The 27235-nt window shown below is 43.1% G+C and overlaps 1 protein-coding gene across 1 annotated transcript; it reads right to left on the bottom strand.

The window, feature by feature from the left end:
* Positions 1-27032, bottom strand: SRSF4 (serine and arginine rich splicing factor 4). The gene is made up of 6 exons (XM_027570844.2): positions 26789-27032; positions 10099-10241; positions 9085-9197; positions 5203-5417; positions 1705-1794; positions 1-1471 (listed from the first exon to the last, which is right to left on the bottom strand). The coding sequence occupies exons 1-6, from the start codon at positions 26893-26895 to the stop codon at positions 667-669; spliced, it is 1473 nt and encodes a 490-aa protein (XP_027426645.1). The 5' UTR covers positions 26896-27032; the 3' UTR covers positions 1-666.
* Between the last annotated feature and the right edge of the window lie 203 nt (positions 27033-27235).

The following is a 27235-nucleotide window of genomic DNA, read 5'->3' on the forward strand; positions in this document are numbered from 1 at the left end:
TTTTGTCAAGCAAAAATAGTCTTTATTCAAATTTAATGGAAACAGGGGTCACTATACTTTGCAAGACGGGGAAAAATAAAATTAAAAAAAATTCTTTTCTTTTCTTTTTTAATATAAAACAATATAATCACAATACCAGAATATGGAACTCTACAGTTTATTTCCTATGGGTTACTGCAGGTATCAATTTTCCTCGACTGTGCTATTCACAACTTTGTTAAGTCCAAAAGTATGAAACCAAAGTGGTAGGAAACTTAAGACTTTGCACTTTCACTAAATGGCAAACATCAAAGGGCATCAATTCGAGGGCAAAAATGGCTGAACTCACCGTACCTACCTATGTCAGCATTCCAGCCTGAAAGCCGTCCAGGTACTGAGCTCCCTGCAGGAAGGGCCAGGCTGAGGGCCGCGGCGGTTTGGATATTCTACTGTGGGCCATGAGTAAAGGGGGTTTTCAAAGAGAAGATCGTTTTCAGTCGAGCAGGAAGGCCTGGAGCCAGGAGGCTTTACGGAGAGGAAGCACTTAGATTGAACAACTGTAGACACACCATTAGGGGAGTTAAAAATGTACAGCAGTGACGTCTGTTCTACTTGGATCACTTGTGCTACGGCGACCGAACATGTACAAAAGACTTCTCGGGGAGTTCCAGCTGTGCTCGTAGCCAGTTAGGACCGCGAGTGGGACCTGGATCTAGACCGAGACGGCGATCTGGACGCGGACCTGGATCTGGACTTGGACCGAGAGCGGGTTTTTGAAGCGGACTTTGATCTGGAGCGCGACTCTGACGGAGGGTTGGGTTTGGACTTGGAATTGGACCTCGACCTGGACCGGGTCTCCTGATTGGTGCCGGCATCTGCACTCTCCCCTCGGCCCTCCCTCTGGCCGGCCTCGGCCTTGGCGTGCTCCCGCTCCTTGGACGCCGAGCGGGACCGCGACCTGGACTGCGAGCGCTCGGCGTCCTCCTTCTTCTTCTTCTTGCTGCCGCTGGACTTGCTGTCGCGCTTGCCGCCGCGCTTTCTGCTCCTCTCGCTCTTGCTGCGGCTGCGGCTGCGGCTGCGGCTGCGGCTGCCCTCCCGGCTCCTCTTCCTTCCCTTCCGCTTGTCCTGGCTACGGCTGCGGCTGCGGCTGCGGCTGCGGTGCGGCCCCTCCTCCTGACTGCGGCTCTTCTCCTTGCTCCTGCTTCTGCTCCCGCTTGCCCGCTTCTCCTCCGCTCGCCTCTCCTGACTCCGGCTCCGGCTTCTGCTCTGGCTTTTGTGCCGACTGGGGCTCCGGCTCTTGGGCTTCCCGGCACTGTCGCTGTTCTGGATCTTGTCTCCGGCCTGGTCGTCACTCTTGCTGCGGCGCTTGTCGGCGCTGCGGCTGCGGCTGCGGCTCTTGTCACCCTTGCTGGGGCTCCGGCTCTTCTCCTTCCGGCCGCGGCCGCGGCTCTGGCTGCGGCTGCGGCTCTGGCTGCGGGAACGGGAGCCCGACCTAAGGAGACACAGGCGTCGGGGTCGCACGGGGTTGCACGCGGCCTCACGCTGCCCGCCAGGACAGCCTGGGAAGTGAGGGAAGGGGGAAGGGGGGGGGACCACCACCGGTGCAGGACCGCCCTCTGCACCCCGACTGTGGCCCCAGCTGGAGGGCCTGGGGCGAGGGAAGACGGGTGACACGAGCTCGGCCAGAGCCCCGGGGCTGCCCTGCTCACACCCAGGAAGGCCCACCTGGACCGCGATCTGCTCTTCGAGTGGCTGCTCTTGCTGCTGCCGCTCCGGCTCCTGCTCTTACGAGAATGTCTGCTTCGAGAACGAGACCTGGGGGGAGAGAGCATTCTCTAACACCTGCGGACAAAAGGCTGGCTGAACAGTAAGGCATTTTTTATTGGAAAATAGGTCTGGCACTGGCTGGGTCCAGGCTCAAAGGTGAAAGAGAACCCTCCACACCGTTCCAGGTCCAAGGATCCAGTACCTGCAAACATCCCACCTGCAAGGCTTCCCTGAAACTCAGCACCTCCGATCCTGAACCGCTTTCCCCGTACCCACTCTTCTTGCTGGGCTCCTTCCTTCTTTCGGCCGGTGCCACTGTTACTTACCCAGTTCCTCACACCAGAAACTGTAGCCACCCCAGACTCTCTCCTCTCCCCCTCGTCCTCTTCTACACTAATGATTCTGCCTCTGCCTCTGCCTCTGCCCAAGCCACCACCATCTGTCTTGGTCCCTCAACAGCCTCCTTACTAGCCTTCCTCTGAACACTTCTGCCCTTTACCTACCGATTCACTCACTGTGACCAGAGAGCCATTTAAAAAAAAAAAAAAAAACACACCCAAGCTCTTAAAAAAAAAAAAAAAATCTTTAGAAGGCCAAGACTGTGAACTCTGCTTAGCTCCTACCACAGTAACCAGGACTCCTGGGGAAATGACTGATTCCAAGAGCAGGGCAGGGAATGCATAAGATGGGCCTAGAAAATCTCATCAGGGCAGAAAGAGGGAAACGTGCGAAGATTGCTGAGCACCACCATCTACGAAAGGACTTTTGCCAAATACATTTAACCTGTATCTCCATCACACCTCTCTAGACCTAACTTCCAGTTTAGGGGAAGCAGGGGATAAAGTATAAGTTCACTGATGCCAAGAGGAAACAGAAAATTCAGAATGTGGGATACTACTAAAAAAAAAAAAAAAGTCAATGTCGCTGGGCAGGGAGGAAGAGGGGACTGCTTCAGACCAAAGAGACCTAACACAACCTCTTATAATGCAAAACTAGACTGGATTCTGGTCAGGAAAAAAATGAAGACCTCTGTGGAACCACTGGAGAAATCTGAAAATGGCCCGGACAGAAGATGACTTTATGGAATCGCTGCTGCGGTTCTTAGGTAAGAAAATGTAAATGTGGTCATCCTCATTCATGCAGACACATGCTGAAGTATTTAGGAGTGAAGCATCAGGTCTTCAACTTCCCTTAAAATGCTACAGTAAAGTAAATGTATAGGGTACATGCACAAATATACACACATACAAAGAAAAGAGAGAAGATGGCAAAATCCTAACAACTGAAGCCAGAAGGAGGGTACACGGGTGTTCATGAACTGTTCTTTCAAATCTGATGTTTGAAAATGATCGCAATAAAAAGCTTGAGAAAATACACTGTGAAGCATATTCATCTGAAAACCAAACAAAACCAAGATACTGAAGACACAGGAGCCAACTTTAAGGGCTCCCAATGACCAAAGACAACAATCTGAGCATAAAAAATTGGCTGCAGTGGATGAAACATTAAATACACATCAACGTCTGAGAACTCATTCAAAATGATATTACTATTAAACCACCACCCTCACCCTTACCTCTAGGGCACATTTAAAATTCTGAAAGTTGGGGGCGCCTGGGTGGCTCAACTGGTTGAGCAACTGCCTTCGGCTCAGGTCATGATCCTGGAGTCCCGGGATCGAGTCCTGCATTGGGCTCCCTGCTCAGCAGGGAGTCTGCTTCTCCCTCTGACCCTCTTCCCTCTCGTGCGTGCTATCTCTCATTCTCTCTCAAATAAATAAATAAAATCTTCAAAAAAAAATTCTAAAAGTTGGTAAATAAAGGTGTCAAACTTTTATTTTGCATTTCCTAAATAAATTGTATTTGAGAGCAACAAGAGTGGAAATCATCACTGATAGAATTACAGCCTTTAAATGCAAAAAGAAATGAGGAAGTTAGAAAGTCATCACCTGGCAACAGTGACTGAATGGCTCCAGGGAGGGAGGATCAACAGACGCTAAGACTGTCAGGCAGACTATTGCAGAGCTCCGTGAGGACGGCTCAGGCTCACAGCCCCAGACACACTGATGTGCTCTCCCCCATCATTCGCAGTGGGACATCCAGACACCACACGGGTGATGCAACAGGAGGTATAAAGTACTACTTATGAAGTACACCTGCTAAAATACTGGCCTTACTCTAAACGCCTCAAGATCTAACTATGAGTTTATAGGAAATATGGGAGGTAGGATAAAGGAACATGATAAATATCACCACAAGATGCAATCCGAAAAACCTCCACTAGGAGAAAATCTTCAAAGCAGGCAACTGTGAAGACTAAATGCATATGGAGAATAAAAAAAGGACAAAGGAGGACATACCAGTGACTAAAAAAAGAATTAAGAGACATGCCATCTAATGGCAATGTGCAGACCTAGTTGGGATCCTAATATGAACAAACCAACTGCAAAAATACATATTTGAGACAACTGGGGAAATGTGAATACAAATTTGCTAGCTGTAATACGGCATCATGATTTTAGATTTTAGACATACACACTGGAAGAGTTACAGGTAGAATGACAGGATGCCCAGACTTGCCTAAAAATGAGGCAGTGGGAGTGGTGGGGAGGCAAGACTGGCAAAATAAGTGATACAGCTGGATGGGGGGCAGGCCTAAGGGAATTCAGCACTCACAAAACTATTTTCTCTAATGCTTTATGTATTTGAAATTTTCCTTAAGAAAAAAATTAAAAAACAAAGCCAAACCTGAAAAGCTTAGAAGTCTCTAGTGACTTCCCACTGCTCTTAAATCCTTACCCTGGCCCGTGGCTCGCAGGCTCTGGCCCCTCTCTGCATCATCTCAAGCAGCTCTTGTCCTGCTGCCCTCTGCGAGAAGAAGGGCACTAATCCTCTCTCCGCCTGCCATCTCCAGCTTCTCCTTTAGAGCTCAGCATCTATGACACGTCCTTAGAGAAGCCCCCTGTCAGTTCTCCAAACTAGTGCTATGTGCATGTCCTTTGCCATACACCTATCACAATGGTCATTATTTGCTCAATGCCTGTTTTCTCCACTAGGCTGAGTGTCATGAGGGCATGGACCGTATTTGTCTCGTTCACAAGTGCCTGGCCTAGTGCAGAGCAGTTGCTGAATAAGGAAGTCTCCACTCTTGAGTAGGTGGTTTTTGGGAAAGTAAACCAAGGGACTACTCGCCATGTTTGTCCCCAATAAGGGTATGATTTGGGGTATCAAAGAAAAAATTTGAAAATAGGTCACTGGTAACTGCCTCAGAGAAAGAAGTTCGATTTGTACTCATGCTGTAAGAGTTCAAGAGCTTTACAAATAAATGTTCAGTTCAAAGTTCAGAGTTACCGAACCAGACAAAACCATGTACTAAGAATTCAAGAGGAGAATGGAAATGGATTACCCATCTATGTACTCATGACAGCGAGCACGGACACGCAGACATCAGCGGTACCTTGAGTGGCTCCGGCTCCTGGAATAGGACCGGCGTCGTCGAGAACCCGGCTTGTCTTCAACTAATCTGATTTTTCTGCCATTGACTTCAGTTCCATCTAACTTTTCCAAAGCTCTTTTCATATCAGAGTAAGACACAAATTCAATCACCCCTTCATTTTTGCGTCCCTTGTGAGCATCTGCATAGGTCACTTCTCCTGCCTGACGCATGTAATCCTTAAAAAAAAAAAAAAAAAAAAAAAAATCACTCAATGGGTTATGATACATTTTGCTAAAATGTCTAATGCAATTATCATAATGAAAGTTTTCCCTTTGGGAAGAAAAACTAGTTTTCTTCAGAATGAAGTTTACTCTTTATTTCCATCTACATACCAACCATTTAGTAAAGTTCTTTAAAGCATCAGGTGAGTGGTAGAGACAATAAATATTTATTCCTTTAAATTGTTATGTGTGAATATAAACATTTTTAACTATCATTTTCTAAATTTTATAGTGGCAAGTTTTTTGTTTATAGCAGCATTAGACGTTCATGTTACCATATGAGTAAATGTAAAAGGTCTTTTACATTTCATTATAAATCCTTGTTTAAAAACATGTATAAATATTAACAACTATCTAGGGTTGTATAAAAAAATCCATAAAGGGATTACGAGATCAGCACCTCCGTTTTACTTAAAATTGCTGGTAGGGGCGCCTGGCTGGCTCAGTCTGAAGAATATGTGACTCTTGATCTCAGGGTCATGGGTTTGAGCCCCACGCTGGGTGTAGAGATTACTTAAATAAATAAAACTTTAAAAAAAATGAAATTACTGTTATATCATTTCTTCAAAACAAAGAAAGGCAACAAAACAGTACTGTCAAGCTCTGGCTTCAGAGGTTCAATGACAACCCACGTCCCTTCACTACTCATTCTCTTTGGGGAGTTAATATAATCAAGTGGGAGAATACAACTAATGTGCTGGATAAATACTGAAGTGCTGTACAAGGGGCGCCTGGCTGGCTCTGTTGGAAGAGCACTGGCTCTTGACCTTGGGGTCCTGAGTTTGAGCCCCATGTGGGGTGTAGAGATTAATAATAAACAAATAAACAAAAACTTAAAAAAATAAAGTGGGGTTGTGCCTGGATACCTCAGTCGGTTAAGCATCTGACTCTTGATTTTGGCTCAGGTCATAATGTCAGGGTGAGAGATCGAGGGTCGTGAGATCGAGCCTTGAGATTCTCCCCCCTTCCTTGTGCCCCTTCCCCCTGCCCTAAAATAAACAAATCTTAAAAAAAAATAAAGTGATGTACAGATAAGAGATCAGTTTAGTGTTGAAAAGACCATGACATTTAGATAAATTTAAAACTTAAGGCTTTATAGCTAATTTCCCCGTATGTCTTTGTATGTAGTACATACCTAATAAACCATTTGTGGAATGTATAAATACGCAACAGCAGTTTTTGTTACTACTTTCCTCCGAACGCATGCCATTCAATACCTTCTTTGCTCATTACATCATAAAATGTTTACATGTCTTTTTTTTTTTTTAAGATTTTATTTATTCATTCGAGACACAGGGATAGAGAGAGAGCATGAGCAGGGAGAGAGGCAGAGGGAGAGGGAGAAGCAGGCTCCCCGCTGAGCCAGGAGCCGGATGTGGGGCTCGATCCCAGGACCCTGGGATCATAACCTGAGCTGAAGGCAGACGCTTAACGACTGAGCCACCCAGGCGCCCAAAATGTTTACATGTCTTAACATACAATCTTCACAATTAGTGTGCCCAGCAGTACTTCTGGGGATTTCCCAATTGTTGGGAATTTCAGGTTATATATAGTCTCTTGCTATTATTCATAATCCAGCAAGGGAACATCTTTGCCGAAAATTCCTTCAACTGAATTATTTGCGGGAGTGGGAGTTCTGGGTAAAAAAACAGGGCTTTCATATAATTTATCACCCAAATTTGGACACCTCTGAGACTGAATGAAGATGCTATTAAGTTATGCCAAGACTGGGACTGTCTTGGACAGGTTGAGATGTATGATAACTCTAGTAAAAGGGCTTGAAGAATGTCACTACTTCTGTTTTATACTTCCACACTTCCAAATTACAGCAGCTAACTATTAAAGATTTATTATATGGACAGGCATGATTTAATTAAAGTCTTAACATGAGATAGTTACAATAATTTCCATTTTGCAGAACAGAAAAGTAGAATATACAGACTTCAGAATCTGAATTAATACTACCTACCCCACCTGACAGGTCAAACTACCAATTATCAATGCCTCTGGAGGTGGACTACTATATAAACTTCATCTCAACACCAACATCATTGGGTGTTACAAATTTATACATTTTAAAAACAAACAATAGCCCTTAAATTTACTTTTGCATTTCCTCGATTAGCAGCTAGCATTTATTGTGCTAGGAACTGTTCCTGGGCTTTTTATATTGAATTGCATTCAATTCTCACAATAACTCTGAGTAAAAATGAGTATTAATCCCATTTTTATAGTTGAAAAATATGAGGCACAAGAGGAAAATTAACTAGGTAAAGTAAAATAACTGACAGGTGGCAGAGCGGGGATTCACGGCCGAGAGGTGGGCTCCAGAACCCTGTTCTTAAGTCTGCTCTGACCTACAAGGAAATCTGCTCTATTACTCTCCTTTCCAGAGAGTGAAACTACCGAAGGTACAGAAGTATAAAATCAACTGAAGACAATGGCTAAACTTCATTTTAACCAAAAGTCTGAAAGCCTTTCCCAGTTTCTACCCAAAACATTTAACCCTACACTCTCAGAACACTGGAGCCATTCCTGCAGCAAGCACAGGCCTGCTAGCAGACACTCCAGGAGGGCCGCCTCTACTGCTGACAGCTGCACCAAGTGCTGGAAGAATCGCCGGCTTAGGTCCTACTCCTGCCTCTTGTGCTAAGACCAACGGGCGAACCTTTTCTGGATCTCGTCTTTGTTATTTAAAGACTGTTGGGAGCAAATTTAAAAAGGAGGGAAAAGGATGTAAAATTGCTTTTCATCAATGAGTTAAAACCACATGAATGTAAGATCCCTAACTACTTTTTGCCGAACCTAAATATACTCACTCGTTATGCTACAGAGGACTTGTTTAATGATGGACTAGAGAAGTGAGAGTGCGAAGTGTGACTATCCTCTTCTATGCTTCTACCATCCAGGTTAAGACACTGCTCAAGCCTTTCTTCCCTACTGAGCTTAAAAACAGTTGTCAAAAAATAAGCTGGCATCAGTGCACTGGATGGTCAACACAGCACCTGGACCTTAATCTTTGACCTTAAAACTCTTTCAGGATGAATATTCCATGGAAAAACAACAACAACAACAAAACTTTATGAAAGAACATGAGCCAATCATTTTCAGCAAGGAGGAGCTACAATGGAAGCAGACACAAACGCACATATTACAGCTAATGTCAGCAGGAAACACTGGTGGTGGTAACTTTTTCTTTTGATGGTGAGAAACTATAATGGCATCTCTCTCTACAACACCCCGACACAGTGGAAAATTTAACATAGGTTGTCTTTAGAGTGATGGACCCCTAATGTACAGTAATAGTGAGATTCTGATGTCTTTTGTACTCCTATGGAAGGTTTTAAAATTTGTATTTTTACTTTTCAAGAAGATTTTATTTTTAAGCAATCTCTACACCCAACATGGGGCCTGAACCTACAACCTCGAGATCAAGAGTCACATGTTCTGACTGAGCCCGCCAGGAGCCCCTAGAACCTTTAGAGAATTTCTAAGCTTTGGAAAAGCTTTCAAGCATATAATACCATTACTTTCTGTGTTCGCGTGGGCTGGCATAAAATTCTCTCTTTCCCAAGCATAACTCCTCCCCAACCTTATCCCAGAAGGTTAATGAGGCCCAAACCTTTAGGTCTTGCCAGCTGCACCGACTTGACAAATTCTCCACAATAAGTCTGTATTCTGTACGGGTGGGAGGGCCATATTTATCTCGGCCACTTCTTCTATAACCATATCCACCTTTGGAAGGTTCAAATAGATAACATTACTTCAGTGGAGGAAAAGGAAAAAGTGACACAGCACATATTCCCCTTAAGTGTACCACTTAGCCCCGCCCCACACAGCACAGATATTTTAGTTCAATACCCGCCCCTTAATTCTAAACTAGAATTTTTTTTAAAAAAAGCAATCAACTAAACATGAAATTTAATTTAATTTACAAAATGGTAAGTATATATATTCATTAATATTATATTTAAAATTAACATGCATAAATTAAAACTATTAACAATTTAACAATTTAGAAATAAGTAACCAAATTACTACATCAGTTACTGGTGTTACTCACAGTGATTAAAGTTTTTGTGAATATTTTATACGAAAAAAAGATTTTCAGGCACCTATTTCAGTTTAATCTCATCTGTGTCTAACCCTTGGGATCCTCACCACCCAGGTCTAATGGGGAAAGGTTGCGGTCGTCACATGGCTTCCTGTTTTGGTCAGCCAAGGGCCACAATGGTTCAAAGAGCCACGCATGGAAAGGTAACCCAAGGTCAGCAAATGGAACAGGCAGTCATCTTAGCCTCAAAGGATTCTTTTAATTAAAACATTGAGGTCTTTGTTAAATCTATGTTAAACAATTGCATTACAGAGAAAAAAAAACAACAACACAAACACACATCATTAAACATATTTATAAAGTATTAAAACAAGAACTTTATGTCATTAATTAAATTAAAATTAAACAGTATCAAAGATGTTTATTTGCAATTTTACATTTAAAAAGATACATAATTTATAAAACAAATAGCTTAAATAGCAATACATTTCAGTGTAACATTAATTAATTAATTACTTAAAAAATTAACATTTAACAACAAAGGCATGTATGGCAGATACAAATGCCCTTTTAAATGCTTACTGCGTCCAGAACCGTAACTGCCATCTCGACGTGGGCCGCGGGCATGCTCAACAATTACTCGCTCACCACAAAGGTCTTTGCCATTTAGTTCATAAACAGCATCATCTGCATCACGCAGATCATCAAACTCCACAAACCCATATCTAGAAGAGAGCAAACAAAATCCTGGTTGGCACCATTTTGACATCCAGCTTCACTACCATTAAAGAGAAAGCAATGAGGGTCATGCTTAGCAAAGGTTAGGTGGGTTTTGCAAACTAAGGATCACCTTTCTCTTCCCTTTGGCTGAAACCACTTGCTTTGTGCCAACAGGCACCGCAAGAGGATAGGGAGACTTCTCAAGGTAGACTCCTGTCTTTCTAGTAGGAGGCTGGCTAAATACACAGAGACCATTTCTTTTGTTCCCCAAGTAGTTGGTGGCAGCTGCAGAGACCTCCAGAGGGATGCTTGGTATGAAGGATCAAAATATGTGACTCTATAACATTGAGTATTTGCCCTTTTAAGTCACATAAAAACTCATCTTTTTCCTTTTTTTTTTTTTTTTTAGCTTTAGCCCCAAATGAGAGCTTCAAGAACAACTAGACCTACATCCAGGCACTGCATCTTAACTGTTAAGTCATGTTTGGAATAACATACCAAGTAAAAAACTCACAGTACCTCAAATCTCAGTGAAAGGAAAAAAATTTTTTTGAAGTTCCTGTTCTTCTACCTAAACAAATTAATCACAAATGAATTAACTGTTCTAGAATTATCAGTGAGAAAAAAAAATCAGATCTATTCCGCTCCTCATGATTTTGCAAATTCATTTCCAGGAAGTTTTAGGTAAGCTGGAATTTTCTAAAACCTATATATGACTGTGCAAACTTTATACAGCACTGCTAGGAATTTCCCAACAAAGAGGTTTGCTGTTTTTCACATATCTGAAAGAAAGCTCCCTCCCCCCTGAATCCTATTCATGCCTGTTAAAGAACACAACTTAACAAAACTGAACAGCAAAATGTGTAAGGTATTCATAAATAAGGTTAAACAAACACCCTAAAAACTATGTTATCAATAAACTTTCAGTTTGGTCTAACAACACAGCTGTGAAGTCTACCTTTGTGACCACTGCCTATATTTAAAAACCAAAACCATCTTAATGATCATACCTAATCACAAAGGAAAGTCACAAGCAATGTCTTTAACAAAGCTGCGTACACAGGCAAACACTGACCAGTGTTCCGCTGCGTCTAAACGGACTGGAACTAAAAACAGGTTACAAGGCTTGCCAGGAGTTCATCCAGCCTGACCGACATTATTCCAGTTTCCTTAGCATGTAATGCTGCATTCAGCAACATGTTAAGAGAGAGAAACTCGGAATTGCGGGATTTTCCCTTTACTGAAGAGTTCCTTTCCAACCAGACTCTCCAGAGGTGACAGTGAATGGCTGACAACTTTGGAGGGTTCTTTACACACTGAAATGTCTATGAGTGGCATTCAAACTTCAAGTTACCGAATCTCAACTCCATTAAAAAAAAATGGAACACAGACACATTCAGTTGTTCGATAGGAAACGTTTTGCAGTAACACAATTCAGAAGCCACCCGGCTCAATTTGGGGGCTATGAAACCTAAAACATGGTTTGATGCTTCCAGAGGCTGGAATTGCTGTGCAGTGTAGTAGAGTGATTCTGAACATGTCATATTTGACAAAGCAAGTAAAGCCTCTCCCAATATTGACTTACTATGTTAAAAACTGCTTTACAGTCACTGAGAATCTATCGTTGATAATATACTGCAGCTGCCTTTTCCTTTCCTAAGCAGAGTGGGATAGCAGGAAAGCTGTCCTGTCATTTTGAGCGACCAAACTAAATAAAAAAGCAAATAAAAAAAATCAAATCTTCCTTCTACTTAGGTTTATTTCTTGATAGATCATAAAAACCTCCCCTGCCCCCAAAAGTACCTTCCTTAATTTAGTTGTCAAGACTGGTCACAGGTCTGCTTTGCCCACAGCATCACTGCTCTTGGCCTCCTATGCCTGATGCCAAGTAAAGAGCTATGTGAGAAAACATTCACCCCGGGCGTGATGAAATGCCCCGGTGCCCCTCTAAGAGTGGCATGCTGGCTCAGCATCATTCGCTGCCCCGAACTCATCTAATGTGATGTCCGAAGGGCAACACTGACTCCCAAAGACTGAACAAATCAGACATACCCAAACGGTTTTCTTCAAAATAATCAGGGTTTACAACTATTCGAGGGTCAGGGAATGCAAGACCCTAAGCTCTGCCAATCGTCTGAACTAGAAAGCCCAACTTCTGTTACTAACAGGTGATGTTTCTGTCAGACCTATGTGGTAAAATGCATCCTCCCAGACTCAAAGATCCCCCTGTGCGTGCTCACTGTGTTCCAAGGCTTTCACGCAGAACCTATTCTGACCTTGGAAGGAAAGTAATCACAGTCTGTTAAATGGAGACACAATTATCTAAAAAACAGAAACAAAAACAACTAACGCTCAGACAGACTAATCTTTCTCTGCAGCTGAGGCTGAAGCAAGGCATACCTTGCCAATAAAATTCTTCCCTGACTTGTAGGGACCAATTTGTGTTATTAGAGGAAAATAGCCCTTACAGTCAGTCCTTCCTTAATAATTTCTAAAATTTCTAGTTAAGTAAATTCTAATATTGACTTCTAAGTGGGTCACTTAGTAGACACATGTCTGGGATATCCAAGTCACTTATTAAAAAATCTGGCTACTCTGTGAAAGGCCACAAACTCTAGGAAATTTCATTGTAATTATTATTATTTTTTAGTAAACTCTATGCCCAACCTGGAGCTCGAACTTGTGACCCTGAAATCAAGAGTGGTGTGCTCTACTGATGGAGTCAGCCAGGCCCCCCTATTTGGGAAGTTTTTACGTCAAAGTCCAGTCCAAGGATTAAATCAGGCATGTTGACTGTCACTTCTCTCGGCACGGGCATGCTGGGTGGGTTTGGGAAGATTAAACCAAATATCCTCTTGCATCACAAACCACACCTGATAGGGACTCCTGTTCTGAGAGCAAAGTAAAGACCAGATCAGTGTGGTTGCTTCCACCACCTGTTTATTCTGATCGGCTTCACTGAAAGAATGACTTTGTTTCATTCACTAAGCAGTGAGTGGGTTCCCCAAATAAGGCAGGAAGACTACATAGTAACAATAAAGTGTTACTTAACATTTTATGAAGTAACCTCCATATACTAGACAATGTTGTCTTATATTCACAATACCCAAGAGCCAGGGACTACTATCGCCATTTACGGATGAGGAAACAGAGACATACAGCGTTGAGTAACTTGCCTGATAAAACAGCAGAGCTGGCCTTCCCAACCCGTGCTGGACTCCAGAAGGCAAACTCGTAACTATTCAGCCTGGAGCAGCAAGAACTGGCCTGGGTTCTAGTCCTGGTTGTGCTATCAATCAACTCTGACAAGCAGATTTAAATCATTTTGTTTTCCTCGGTCTTAGTTTATCCGTGAAATAAAGAAGCTATACTACATATCCTTAAGGTTTCTCCTAATGTCAAAAGTATGATACGTAATGTTAAAATGGGAGAATTTCAACTAATCTGGTAGCATCAGAGGAATACCACAGTGACAGATGGACAGGGATAAATTTAATTTTTATCATCTCAAGTTTCTTTTAAAACTATTGTATGGGTCCCAATTCTAATTTTTAAATTTTAAAACTGTCTCAAATTTAGTGCCTTTAAGAAAAGAAAACTCTCCCTGGTAACTAGTATCAGAGGATCTTTCTACATTGATCTTAAAATCCCTTTGTGCTTTGCAGCAAATAACATGGAAACTAATCTCCCAAAAAGTACTCTCCTTTTGAACTCTGTCAAAATAAGGAGGGATATAAAATACACACATGCACGCATACACATTGTATGTTACTGACATGTGTACATTGATGCATACACATCTCTGGCGTGACTGTAAGCCTCACAAACACAACCTAACAGATTTCTTTCCAGCTGCAGACACCCCTCCTCTTCTACTGTGAAAACCCACCCTCTTTCAGTAATTCCAGTATGAGCCTAAAGAAGATGAAGGAATTCAGGAGGATGAATCTAACACAAATTTAAAAATCCCTCCTTGGCAGGGCTTGGCAAAAATAAAACAAAAACCTTCCGATGTGCTTTTTCTTGCTTTCTTCCCAGATGTCACGTCTTTCACCCCCACCCATGCCTATGTGAAAGAACAAAAAGCATGGCCTATTAAATGCACACCATTTTTTAATTAAAAGAAAAACTTCTTTCTTCACCATTCCTCTGCTACTGCCTTTTCCCTAACTCTTTTCCTCTGGGTCACATTTTATCCTGACAGATTTAGCAAAAAACCAAACCAAAACGGGGAATGCCTGTCATTTTCTCCCTAAAAAGGGGGGACTGTGATTCTGAGCACGTATGGACAGGTTTGTGGACAGCATAAACAAAGCCACAATGAGTTGTGTGCGCTGCTCTAAACTTTAGTGCAGGCTCCCAGCACGGCCAGCTCTGGTGGCCCCCTTTCAGCAGCTGCCCTACTGCTCAGGCTATCAGTCAGAACTCGGAAATGCTGGAACCGGAATGACATGGTTTTAAGACTACCCTAAGACTTCCATTTTTAGAAATGTTAATCATACTTTTTCACCCAAGAATTATCATCTGAACCTGTGCTGTTGCTGGGGGAAGGGGCTTTCCCTGATCCTAATAATCTCTATTGATGGTCCCAAATACCACTCTGCATGGCCCGCTGAAGAGGATGTGCCGCCTACCCCGCCTCTTTCAGAATGACTTAGGGTCATCTCTGTCTTCCAGACATCTTCACTAAATAGGGAGACTGGGGAAAAGTTGCTTCTGAAAAATGAGGAGCAGGATTTGCTCTGGAGATATGCTGACCAAGCTAACCGGGCAGGGCAGGACTAAGGGGGTGCTCAGCGCTGGCTGACTGAGGGGGAGTGGACATGAGGAGCAAGGGAAAGCAAGCCTCCATGCGTGTGCCTGCCATCACCCACCAACACTGCTTACCGAGGGGCATGCCTTGGTTGTTCTCTCTATAAGAAAAATGTGCCCCTTTTCACAGTAGATCTCTGCTCACCTTTGTCCTACAACTGTGCCACATGCTTTTCTTTGTATGTGGACATGACAGTCCTCAGCCAACCATCAGCAGGATGTGAGTTTTGTTTTCCCAATGTGGTGAGCCATTCCCACATTCACTCATTTTCCTTGTAAGAACCGAACCTCTCCATGGCTGGTCAGGATTAGGGATGTTGCTGTAGCCAAGGAAAAATTTTCATCTGTTGAAGTTAACCCATGGGGTGGCTTGAACCCTCAAACTAGGGTCAATAGCACTGTTCTTTAAGGGCAGAGCCCTTAAATCTACCCTGAAAGAAATGGCATTCAGTGAAAAGGAATCAAACAGCTCTTTCAAAGTACTCAGTGTTGGTCCTACGCTTTAGTCAACCTGGTCCTATGAGGTGAAAGAAGCCAGGACACGCTGGCAGGACAGTAATAATAGCAGTAACCCTCGCTGTCTGCATAAAACGCTTGGAAAAGTGCAGAAAGACACTTCTGCGACTGTTCTCCACTGCTCAGGTGAGGCCAACTCAGAGAAAAGCCTGCAAGCGAGAACGGCCACTGCCCCAATTCCAGAGGCCTGCAACATTCCAGGGAAGCAGTGGTCAGGCCCTCAAAGCAGAATGAGCCAGTGTCACACTCACTGCTCTGGGTCACTGACTATGGTTGCAATTTGACTTTTCCGGTCAGAGGGCTGTTCACGACCCGCGGCTAGGAGCTCCTACCCCATGAAGTAGGTTCCTGTGGCCCTTTCCTATCCTGAGACAGGAAGGAGGCTGCTCTGGGCATTCTGGCCATCAGGGCGGCCTGGAGAAGGCGGATGACTTACCCGTGCTCCCCGAGTGGCAGGGCTGGGGGGCGGCTTCAGGGCTCACCAGTGCCCAGCCTGGGGCTCTGTTCCCGTCGGCAAACTGGCAGCTCCCGCGCACCAAGAGCTCTCTGAGTAGAGCTAGTGTGGACTCCTGGTCTGTAAGCGCTGGCCACAGCTCAGTCTGCACTTGATCTTTCCCCACCTTCAAAGAAGAAAACCTACCTCATGAGGTCTCTCTCCTGGAGCCCCTGAGCACTAGTCTCCTCCCAGCACTCGGGATCACCCCTGACGAGTCCTCTCTGGCTGCCCGTTCGGCCTGGCCCTAGTTCTCTCATCTGCCGGGCCCCCCAAGGCCGTCTTCTGCCTGTCTGATGGGCTTCCTTAGTTCCACGATATGGCTACTCTTACTTAGGCAACTTGTCTCTTTGGGTGCAGCAGGGAAAGCCAGCTCCTAGATTATTCTTTCGCTCAGAGGTCTAGGATGACTCCTAAAGAGCTTTGTTTCCATCATTCTCCAAACCCGAGTGCCTTGATTACACAAGGCGAAGCAAAACAATCTTCTTCCATAGACTTGAGAATTCTCTCTTTTACGAAGTCTCACACACTTGCCTGACTAATCATCTGAGCACCTTCTTTAGCTTTGGCACTTCTATTCCATTTTATGTTTTACGTGACAATGTTTCTATGGCCTTTCAAGGCCTTGCTCTTTTTTCTTTGTGCGGATTCTCTCATTTGATTATGTGCTCTTTAATAACAAAGACTAATATTTAGTGTAGTGCCTGGCACACAGTAAATAATTTATCCATAATATTCCATTCATTCCTCATATAGTATGTGAAGAATGTACTATTATTATGATTATTCCCATTTCACAAATGAGAAGACAGGCTTGGAGAGGCTAAGCTACTGTTCACTGTGAAGGAGCTCATAAGTGGTGTGGCTGGATCTGAATCCAGATCCATCTGACTCCAGACTCAAGCTCTAAACTACCAGGTTACACTGCCTTTGTAAAGGCAGATGCTTCTTCTCTCGCACAGTCCTGAGTACAACCCTTTTCATTTAACAAATGCTGCTGCTTGACTTGATAATCTAACTTCAGATAAGCCAGGTTGTATTCAAGGTTTTGGTTAAGTGGGGGTAAAGTCTCCAGAGAGAAAAAGAAATTGATCTTGGGGCAAGGTGAGGCACCTCTAAGCTTGGGGTATGTGACAACCAGGTTACTTTCACTCTTGTCTTTTGGTTCCCATTAGCCAGTGTCAGCCATCTGGTCCTTCCGAAAACATGTGTGGGTTCAGAACATAACAGACTAGAAGAATAGAGGAAAAATAAGATTATTCTGTGCAATCCCGATTCTGGAGGTCCCACAACAACCCCTGGAATCTGTCTTTGGTTTTAAGGCTCAGCAAAAATTAGACCAGCATAGAGATGACGGAGAGTCGGGCCTAGAGGTGGTAGATGTGAATGGATATTGACAAAACTATGTATTTAAGAATGCATTTAATTAGTTTTGTAAGGAATGGTGACTGGGACCAAAAAATAGAAGCATGAATGGTATGGAAAAAAAATGGACCAGAAATCAAAGAATACTGTAAGGTTTACAGACTTCCAACTACACCAGGATTGTAGCAGCAACCAGGAAAGTACTTCGCAGATGACAGGCATCTAAGATCTGATTTAATTTTAATTCCGAACTACTATTAACATGACTACTCCAGCCCACCAGAATTCTTTCCTTCTTCAAATTCCTTTGTAATAATTTTCACAACTCTGAGGTTTACTGTTAGCTCACTGATGAAGACACTAAGACTCAGGGCAGGGAAGGAACTTGCCGAGGCTACCCAACACCTGGAGTCCTTTCTAGCCCAAAGTCAACACTATCATGTGCTACTGCCTCCCATACAGTAACGGAAAGATGTGGTCCAAAGAGCAGACACAGTTTGAGAAATGCAAGCTCTAGAAGCACGGAAAATCAGTTTTGTCAAATTATGTGCTGTGGAAGAGAAATGCCCATGTGAATATTAGCACCTTATGACAAATACTAAAAGGTAAGAAATACCATTTCTGCATCTGATAAGTACTGATACAAGTAAGTTGTGAACACTTATTCTCTAAGTTACTTGTGGAGCCAAACCTATCAAAATTACCAAATTTTATAGTTCATCAAAACTTGAGCACCAGTCTAGGAAAACAGAGAAAAGTAACATCATTAAGGGAATGCCAGCCCATCTCTAAAGGAATGCTCACATATTGGGGTGAAGAAAATATAACAGAAACAATCAGTACCCTAAATACGAAGCAATAAAACAAAATTCCTCCAGAATAGCAGGAGGTAGAGAGGAATCTGTATCAAGTTCAAATTTAGTCTTACTTTGTAACCATTCTACAGGCCTATCTGCCAATTCCTTTCAACTATTCAGAACTGTTTCAAAATGAACCTAAGGTTGCTAAGCGATTTCGCTTTCATTAAGCTACCACCATATTTCCACCCTATAAAATGGGACTACACCCAGAAAGCAACATACTCCTGAATAATTTGTGGATCACCATTACAACCATAACCCCCGTCACAACAAAATGTATTTCACTGATATTTTAAACTCATCATGGCTGCTTTCTTCAAAGGGGGTAAGGGGGGAAACAATCACACCTGTGTGCCTTTCCATTTCGTGACACTTATTAACACTAAGAGTAACTGAAGAGATCCCACAAGAAAAGGGGTCAACTATTCCCTGATGACACACTACAGTTCATGAAGACAATCACGCATTTAAAAAATATATGTATATATATAAAAAAAAAACCCTCAAGAGATGAACGTCATATTACCAATTTAGAAAAAAAAAACCTCTTGGGACATAAGATAGGAACACTGTATCTGTTACTCATACCTAAGTGAAATAAAAGTTTATACTCAGGGGACAGCACCACTTGATTCCACACAAAAGCCACAAACAAAACCAGTTTATACTTACCTCTAAAATGGCACTATGAGTGGGTAACAGGTGTTAAAGCCTCTCAGAAGTTATACCTCTGGGACCATCTTGGCTGTTCCCATATCCCTCATAACCACTCCACAGTCCCTGCGTTGCAGTCAGTTTCTTTTCCTTTTCGGTTAAAGATGCCACTTCCTATGCTATTTCTTAGGGGATGCCCTTCCCTTGAAATCAGTCATTTAATTCATTAAGTATTTTAACATTTTCAAATTCTTTTAACATTAACGGATCAACAGCTTCTTGTCATCCACATGAAATAAATTTCTCAGAGTCAGTGCTTCCGGTCTGTGGTTCCTGACTCCCGTGCCTGAGCCTCCTGCTCACCTCTTCCATTCCTGAAGGCCGGATTCAGACCTCCCTCCTCTCCTCCTTTGGTCTCCCCACTTTCTCTAGGTCTTGGAGGTCTCTGTTTACGAATGCCCCCCATTCTGGCATCCAGGCCTAACGACGTGGCTGGGGGACTTGATAGAAGGATTACAAGCGTCCTTCGGGTCCTTCTTCAGGCATCATTTGCAGTTGAGACCTCCAGACTTGCATCTCAACACGCAGGGAAGATCACGGAGGGCATTTCCTCAAAATAGGGGCATGCAAATCCAGAGCACAGCCTGATCCTTCGCCTTCAGGTTAGTCCAAGACCAGACAGCCCTAGCAATAACGCGACAGAGATCACTTAACTGCATCTGCTCGCACAAATCCTACCCCAGTCAGCCAGGACCAAGCTGACACCATCTTACAGCTCTTCAAAGAACAGCCTGAGAGTTTCACTAGAGTTTCTGTGTAGGGCCAGTGTCACAAAAACTACCACCTGTCTCATTGTTGGCAGTAACTTTTTAGCTTGTTGAAGACTCTGTAGAGACTAAAGACCGAACAGGCTGTGGAACCTAACTACCTTCTCATCCTTGCAGGCAAGTGCCAGAGCAACAGGACTGAACCATCTGGAAGGAAAGAGCATGAGAGAGGCTTTGACTGCCACTGCTCCTGCTGTATCTGGTATGGGAATAAGAAAGCGCTTCAGCTTCCAGGGTTGTCAGTAACTCATTCTGTAACCTTCAGCCAGGCACTTAATTGACCCAATGCCTCAGTTTCCCAATCAGTACAAACTAGAGACAACACTTGTTAGTAAAGTGCTCTGGCATATGCAGTTGAAAAATAAATCACCCAAGTACATGCTGTTAATGTTTTTTAAAGTTCTGAAATTTCAGTGTTAGCTTACAAATTTATAAAGACCATCCCCAATAGTATTCTCTTACATACTAGGAGCATCTTTCTTACAGAAGCTCAAAGTACAATTTTCTGTTTAAGTTACTTGGAAGCAACCAGAAAAATATCGGGAACCCATATCATATTTTATCTAGTCTACATCCTATGCTTACCTTTTAAAAGGGACAAATATTTCACATGGCCCTTTTATTCATATGCTCCCTCAATGAGGAAGGGAGGTGCAAGACATTAAACTGAGGAACAGGGGTTTAAAATGACTTGGCTGAATAATTACAGACAATGTTTATTACAGAACCACGGAGTGGAAGTCTCAATCAAGCCAGGGAATTTATGCTAGCAACATTTGGTCAAAATTGCAGCATGGTGTTGTCTCTTGGCACTGATTTTTCAAAATTACAGAAACTTAAAAATTACCCATATCTCAGGAAAAAGAAAAGTAACATTTAAATTTTGGATATAGGCTAAGTTCAAGAGACTGCAGTACAAAAACCAACTTGGTCACATTTGTAATGGTTATACTACTAATAAAGAATGCTACTAAATCCATAGCCCTCTCTCTCATTATTTCTTACTCATTTAAGAAAAAGTTCTTGGTTAAGACACATAAGACCACTTGCACCTGTGAAATTAGCAAAGCTCTGAAACGACACGTATGCCTGATGCTGATGAGGCTGCCATGACAGGTGCCATACACTGCTGGTACAAGAGTAACACTGGTACACAGCTTTTCTCAAAGTTATTTGGCATTATATGCACTGAGTGCCTTGAAGACGTTCTTTCCTGCTGTGACACGTGAATTTTACTACACAGAATCTGTCTTAAGGAATGATAAAAATACAAAGTTTTATGCATGTGATACCCATCACAGCATTATTTTAACAACCAGAATTTAGAGATGACCTAAGAGAAATGGTTGAGTAAATCATGATTCAGCTGTACAATGAATTTCCTGCAGCCGTTAAAATGATGTATGTAAGATCTTTATGTAACAGAAAAAATACACAAGATAAATTAGGTAGAAAAAGTGGGACATAAAATTGCACATTAAGACCTTATGCTAGGGGTGCCTGGGTGGCTCAGTTGGTTAAGCGTCTGCCTTTGGCTCAGGTCGTGATCCCAGGATGGGCTCCTGGCTCAGCGGGGAGTCTGCTTCTCTCTCTCCCTTTGCCTCCCCCCACCCCCTGCCAGTGCTCGTGCACTCTCTGTGGTCACTCTCTATCTAAAATAATAAATAAAATCTTTTAAAAAAGTCCTTATGTTAAGAGGATTTTATATGTATTTTCTAATCAGTCAAAAAGTTTTTAAAAAAAGTTCTTGAATCTGTTATGCCTGGTAGGCTAAACAGATGAGCCTTAATGGCTGCAAGATAACTTCCTCATATGCAATTTTAAACATTCTCATTAAAAATCGTAATATTAAAAAAATTATAATGAAGCCTAGTTGAGAGTTCAGAAAAATATGAACTCTTAAACACAAGAGGTGAAAATATACTCTGTCTAGAGAGTAATGGAAACCAATAGGTAGCAAAAGCCTTAAAGATGTGTATATACTTTGACTCCAAAGGTTCATCCAGGAATCTACCCCAAGATTTACATAAAGGATATTTACCTCAGTGCTATGAAAGCATAAATTAGCAAAAAACCAAAGACAACCTAAATGTCTTGCAACATGGTTTTAATTATGTATAATAAATAACACTGATATGTGGGAATACTATGAACCCATTAAAAATCAAGTTGTCAGAGAACACTTAATGACAAAGGTAAAGACATCAAGCTGTTAGGTAGAAAGAAAAAGGATGTACAGTATGACCCTAAGTCTGCAGAAAAGATGGGGAGGCATAAGAAAAGCATGGGTGTATGAAAAAAGACAGTCTCAAAATGCAGACAGTGTCATCTTTATTTTTTGTCCATAAATACATATGTATTATGTAAAATGGAAAAATTTTACAGTAAGAAAGACATGCTATTTTGAAACACTATAGGAATTAAAAATGGGTCTTTAACTATGTATAAACAATGTTGTTCAAGTGCTTCTTTAAACAAAACTGTTTTAATCTCTTCTTAGATAATCATAAAATTAGTCCAGAACCAAATGCCTTACTTAATAGAAAGATTCAAAGCCTTGGACCTCAAGGGTTCAAATGTGCCATTATTGTTGTGGGCAGAACTGCCTGTGGACAAAAAGGTGGTGGGGTCTTTTTAAAGGGAGAGTGTTTGCCTTTTCTTTGTCATTCCTGGCACTCATTAGTTGTACCATTATCATAAAAATGATAAAGCATTTATCGCTATTCGGTGGTGGGTGAAGATAATCTCCCACAGTTCAATTAACCAGAAACCAATAACCTGGAACATTAAACTAATTATATTTCCGTTATTGCCCCTTTAAAATGAAAAGACAAACTAAACAAAACAAGCTCCTATCAAGGACCAGAGAGAATCCCTGTGTAGGGTCTGGGGGTTGGCAGGTTTTCATCTCAGTATCTAAAATCTAACAATGCTCTACGTGATCAGGGACAAAACCAATAATTTTGACTCACTGAAAGTATTAGCATATTAAAAAAAATTAAGGTCCTTCTACTTGAAGGGATTTTCAAGGAGGGTGAAAATAACTTCCTGCTAATACTTAAGAAGTTGTGTAAATCCAATCAAACAGACAAGAACACCCCCTGACAATTCTGGGTATTCACAATTTCACTGTAATATGAAGCACAGGTGTGAAATATATAGCCAAGTTTCTCTGTAGAGTTTTAATTCATGTCTTTAGCCAACTTAAAAATAAACAAAACAAAATACCCTCAATGATTTGGAGTCCAGCTCCTAGGCAAGTAAAATAATCTTAGGGTATGATAAATTAAATTTATTAACTAAGATATGGAAAAATTAAAATATAAAGATCTATGATTGTAACCACAAGATTTTGTGGCAAGAGAAACTACCATATTAAAAACCTTCTACTGGGGCGCCTAGGTGGCTCAGTCGTTAAGCGTCTGCCTTCGGCTCAGGTCATCATCCCAGGGTCCTGGGATCGAGCCCCACATCTGGCTCCCTGCTCCGGGGGAAGCCTGCTTCTCCCTCTCCCACTCCCCCTGCTTGTGTTCCCTCTCTCGCTGTGTCTCTCTCTGTCAAATAAATAAAATCTTTAAATAAATAAAAACCTTCTACACTTCATATGACTTATTAATAAAAAAGCCCACAGAATTCACAAATAATCAAAGGCAGCAAAAGTTACCAGAGTTGGAAGGCTACAGACGGGTACTGCTAATGCTGCTGTTTCCTTAACCCCTGGTCCCATAGCGGCTCTTGCTGGGGTTAGTGTGGCAGGTATGAATGTAGGAGACCCTACACCTACCACCTGGAGTGGACTACAGGGTCCTGGGAGATCTAAATCATGTTGTGGTCCCAACTGAACAACCTTTTTAGGAATTCTCTAAAATAAAGGCAATCTAGATTAGGGTCCCCTGGAATACTAAAATGGCAGGCAATGAACTACTGCATATACACTTTCTGAAATCCCAAGAGGATCCATAAAATCCTCTCCTGGACACTAAATCTCCTTTGGAGAGCTTACCTACTTTCTCATTTGGTCAACTTCCAATTATACTAGTACTTTATGCCTATTTAATTCTGAACGTATCTACTGTCTACTGATGTATCTCACTTGTACAAGTGTGAAACTCTTGAGCAATTCATCAAAATCCTATCCATCCAAAATCTGCTTTAGTGTTTTGATTACTAATAATTACAGGCCAGGTATGTTCCCCCTGCTTGTGTTCCCTCTCTCGCTCTCTGTCAAATAAATAAATAAAATCTTAAAAAAAAAATGCTTCTCAAGGAGACCTACTATTCTTAGTGTCCAGGGCCATAAGCTTACATGTTACTAAATTACGCCATCTTTTCCTGTTGTACCTCCTCCTTCCTTCCAGACTCCTGCACTTTTGCAATTGAGTCCAGTCAATTCTTGCTTGAAAGCCATCTACACCATTGGTCCTGTGCTCAGCAGTCACTTTTCACTGCAGCGATTACTGAATGCTGCCAGGTGTGCCAGTTTAATTGTCTTACCTGCCTCTGAATCCCTGAAATGACTTCCCATTCCTCATTTCAACCTTCAGTTTCAATCACAGATTTCACACATATCATGATTTAGCAGCAGATCTGCTAAGAGAATAGTTTCCCAGACTCAGAGACTCAGGTATGTAGGGTTCTGTAACGATTTGTCCTTTCTCACCATTTCCCAGATTGCTCAATTACTCCTTACAGAGCCTTTCAATTCCTATCCATGATTTTGGATGCTCACTGTAAAATCTTATAGTTGATGTTTCTGGTTCCTGTCGTTCAATTTCCAAATCCCTCATGAGACTTAACCCAAGCTTGATTGCTCATTATTTCTCAAAAGTGTTCCTTACTGGACCACCTCCTCATCACCGGTTATGACATACATTATTCCCAGACACTTTATTTCAAACCCCACTCCATTCTTCAAAGCCCATTTCAAACACATCTCTTCAAACAAACCAAGTTTTACTTGAGTTTAAAGTGAGAGCAAGCATTTCTTAACTCTAAGTGTACATGTTATAACTGTCAACACTTAATTTACTCAACAGCAGAACTATTTTTCTTTCTTTCCAATCCATTTAGCACAGTAGCAGGCATCTCGTTGGTGGGTTATCAACATATTTGTTTCATTAACCACTTTACCATTAACATCAAAATCATTTCCCGCTATCACTTGAGTAACTTTAGAAAACAGAACTTAACAAATACGCTTCATGTTATCAGACACTAAAGCTGTCTCCTAATGATCACAGTCAAAACCATTTGATTACAGCTACCATTTACAGCTATGAGCCAAACGCTTTACAATTATTATCTCTAATGTTCCTTTTCCTTGCAGGCGAGAAAACTTAAGTCACAGAAGTAACCTGCCCACAGATAATAAGTGGTGAAGCTAGGATTTGACCCAAGCCTGTCTCGCTTCAAAAACCACGCTTTCCCCACAAAATGTACTCTGTCAACTTAGTTGGCCTCTGAAGAAAATTGGGGTTTTCACTTCATCTTTCGTATATGTATCACAGCAACAACAACAATAACCCACTTTGTCTAGTAAATTCCTTAAGAACCAAAAGCTGTTGTACCAAATGAGTAATTTCCTAACCCTTTTACTCTAAATCACTATTCATAAACACTTAAAAAAAAAAAAGATTTTAACTAATCTCTATACCCAACTTGGGGCTTGAACTTACAACCCAGGTGCCAAAAGTTGCATGCTCCACCGATTGAGCCAGCCAGGCGCCCCATAATAAACACTTTTATCAGGACATTTTCCTTAGTAAGAAGGTGATACTTCCTAACGATCACTTTGAAGTGACTTTTAAACCCAATCAACAATATGAATATATGGAAGCTACCAATTTGTCTCAAATGTGCAACTTACACTTAGGTATTTTTCATAACTTCTCCAGTGTTAGTTGCTAGTATTACAATGGAGAGAAACCTGTAGCCGTATTAAACCTGTTGCAAATGTCTTTCATCTTTTTTTTTTTCCAAACAAGCCAAGAGTTCCTCCAACACTCAAGGTTTAGTACCCTAAAATGTTCCCCCTACTCTTTTAATTTTTATACCTATGTCTTTGAAGGCCTACCTAACGTTTCCTGGTTCTCATAGATTTCCCCGTTGAGTATCTTCTCCAAGCCGGACTCATCTCTTTTCCCCGAAATAGCCCCTGCTGGCCTTGCTTTGCTAAAGCAGATCAGGAATACAAGTAACAGACCAAACCCGGGGAGGCAGTAAGTTAGCAATTTCGAGCTGTGAATCTCCGTCTCATTAACTAGTTCCCGCAGATGCTAGCCAGGGTGGCCACGATTCTCTAACAAATTCTACAACGACAAAGCAATTTTTTGGCAAGTTGTAGAACGGAAACCACAGCATGGAAACTCTGTACGAAGTTTGAAAGATAACGAATCAAGACTTTAAATTACCCTTGTAGAGGGAACGGCCAAGGCTTTCAGCGCAAGACGATACTTTCCAAACTGTCACTAGACTACTCACTCAAACCCGAGTCTCCCGCCCAAAAAAGTGTGACACATGCAAGTCAAAAAAGGGCCTCCCTCCGGAGCTCCTGGCCTTGGGAAAGATGCGTGGTGACTGTCTGATCCATTAGACTGGGCAAGAGGTGAAAAGGGAGCAGGAAATCCTGTTTATTTCCAGCAGCCCTAAGAGCGGGAAAGGTCGGTCCCTAGCCGGAGACGAACCAGGCCCCACTGCCGGGGCCCGGGAAGGAAAAACCCAGGCCTCGCCGGCGCCCTGGAGCCGTACCCTCCCGCCCGGAGCCCGAATCCCACTCGGGTTTTCCTTCTCCCCGTCCCACTCAGATCCTCACCATCGCTCCCATTATCCCGCCACCACCCCCACCCGCGCAGGCGCAGTGGGAACCAGGGCCTACCCGCGCCCCCGAGGCGCCGCGACTATGGCGGAGCGGAGCAGGCCGGCAGCAGCTCTACGCCGAACAGGCGTCCCTCTCCCGTCCCCGCGGCCTCCCCACCACCGCTGGGGCCCTGTCCCCACCCGGCCGACCCCTCTACTGCCCTCCTCACCCGTTCTTCAGATCCACCTCCAGGATCTTCCCGTAGCCCTTAAAGAAGCGCTCCACATCGCGCTCCCGGGCCTGGTAACTCAGGCGGCCGATGTACACCCGCGGCATCCCGGCAACAGCAGCGGCGGCTTGGCCCGGCCCCAACCCCCCTTAGGCGGCGGCCGGCGAAGCGAGAGCGCGGCGACGGCGGCGGCGGCGGCAACGGGCGAGCGGCGGGACGGACGCAGCCGAACCCCAGCGACGTACGCGAGCACGCAGCACGAGAGCGCGCGCCTCCCGCCTTCCCCGCCCTCCCCGCAGGCGGAGGGTAACGGGAGGGAGCGCGCGTTCGCTTCCCGCCCGGCCAGGAGTGGGGGCGGGGCTTGCCCCGGGGCGCGCCGGCGTGGGGCGGGGCCAGGTGATCGACAGGCGGTGCTGGCGGCGTGGGGGCAGTCTTCCCCCTCCACCC

This window comes from Zalophus californianus, chromosome 4, assembly GCF_009762305.2.
Source record: "Zalophus californianus isolate mZalCal1 chromosome 4, mZalCal1.pri.v2, whole genome shotgun sequence".
In the NCBI taxonomy this organism is placed as follows: Eukaryota; Metazoa; Chordata; class Mammalia; order Carnivora; family Otariidae; genus Zalophus; species Zalophus californianus.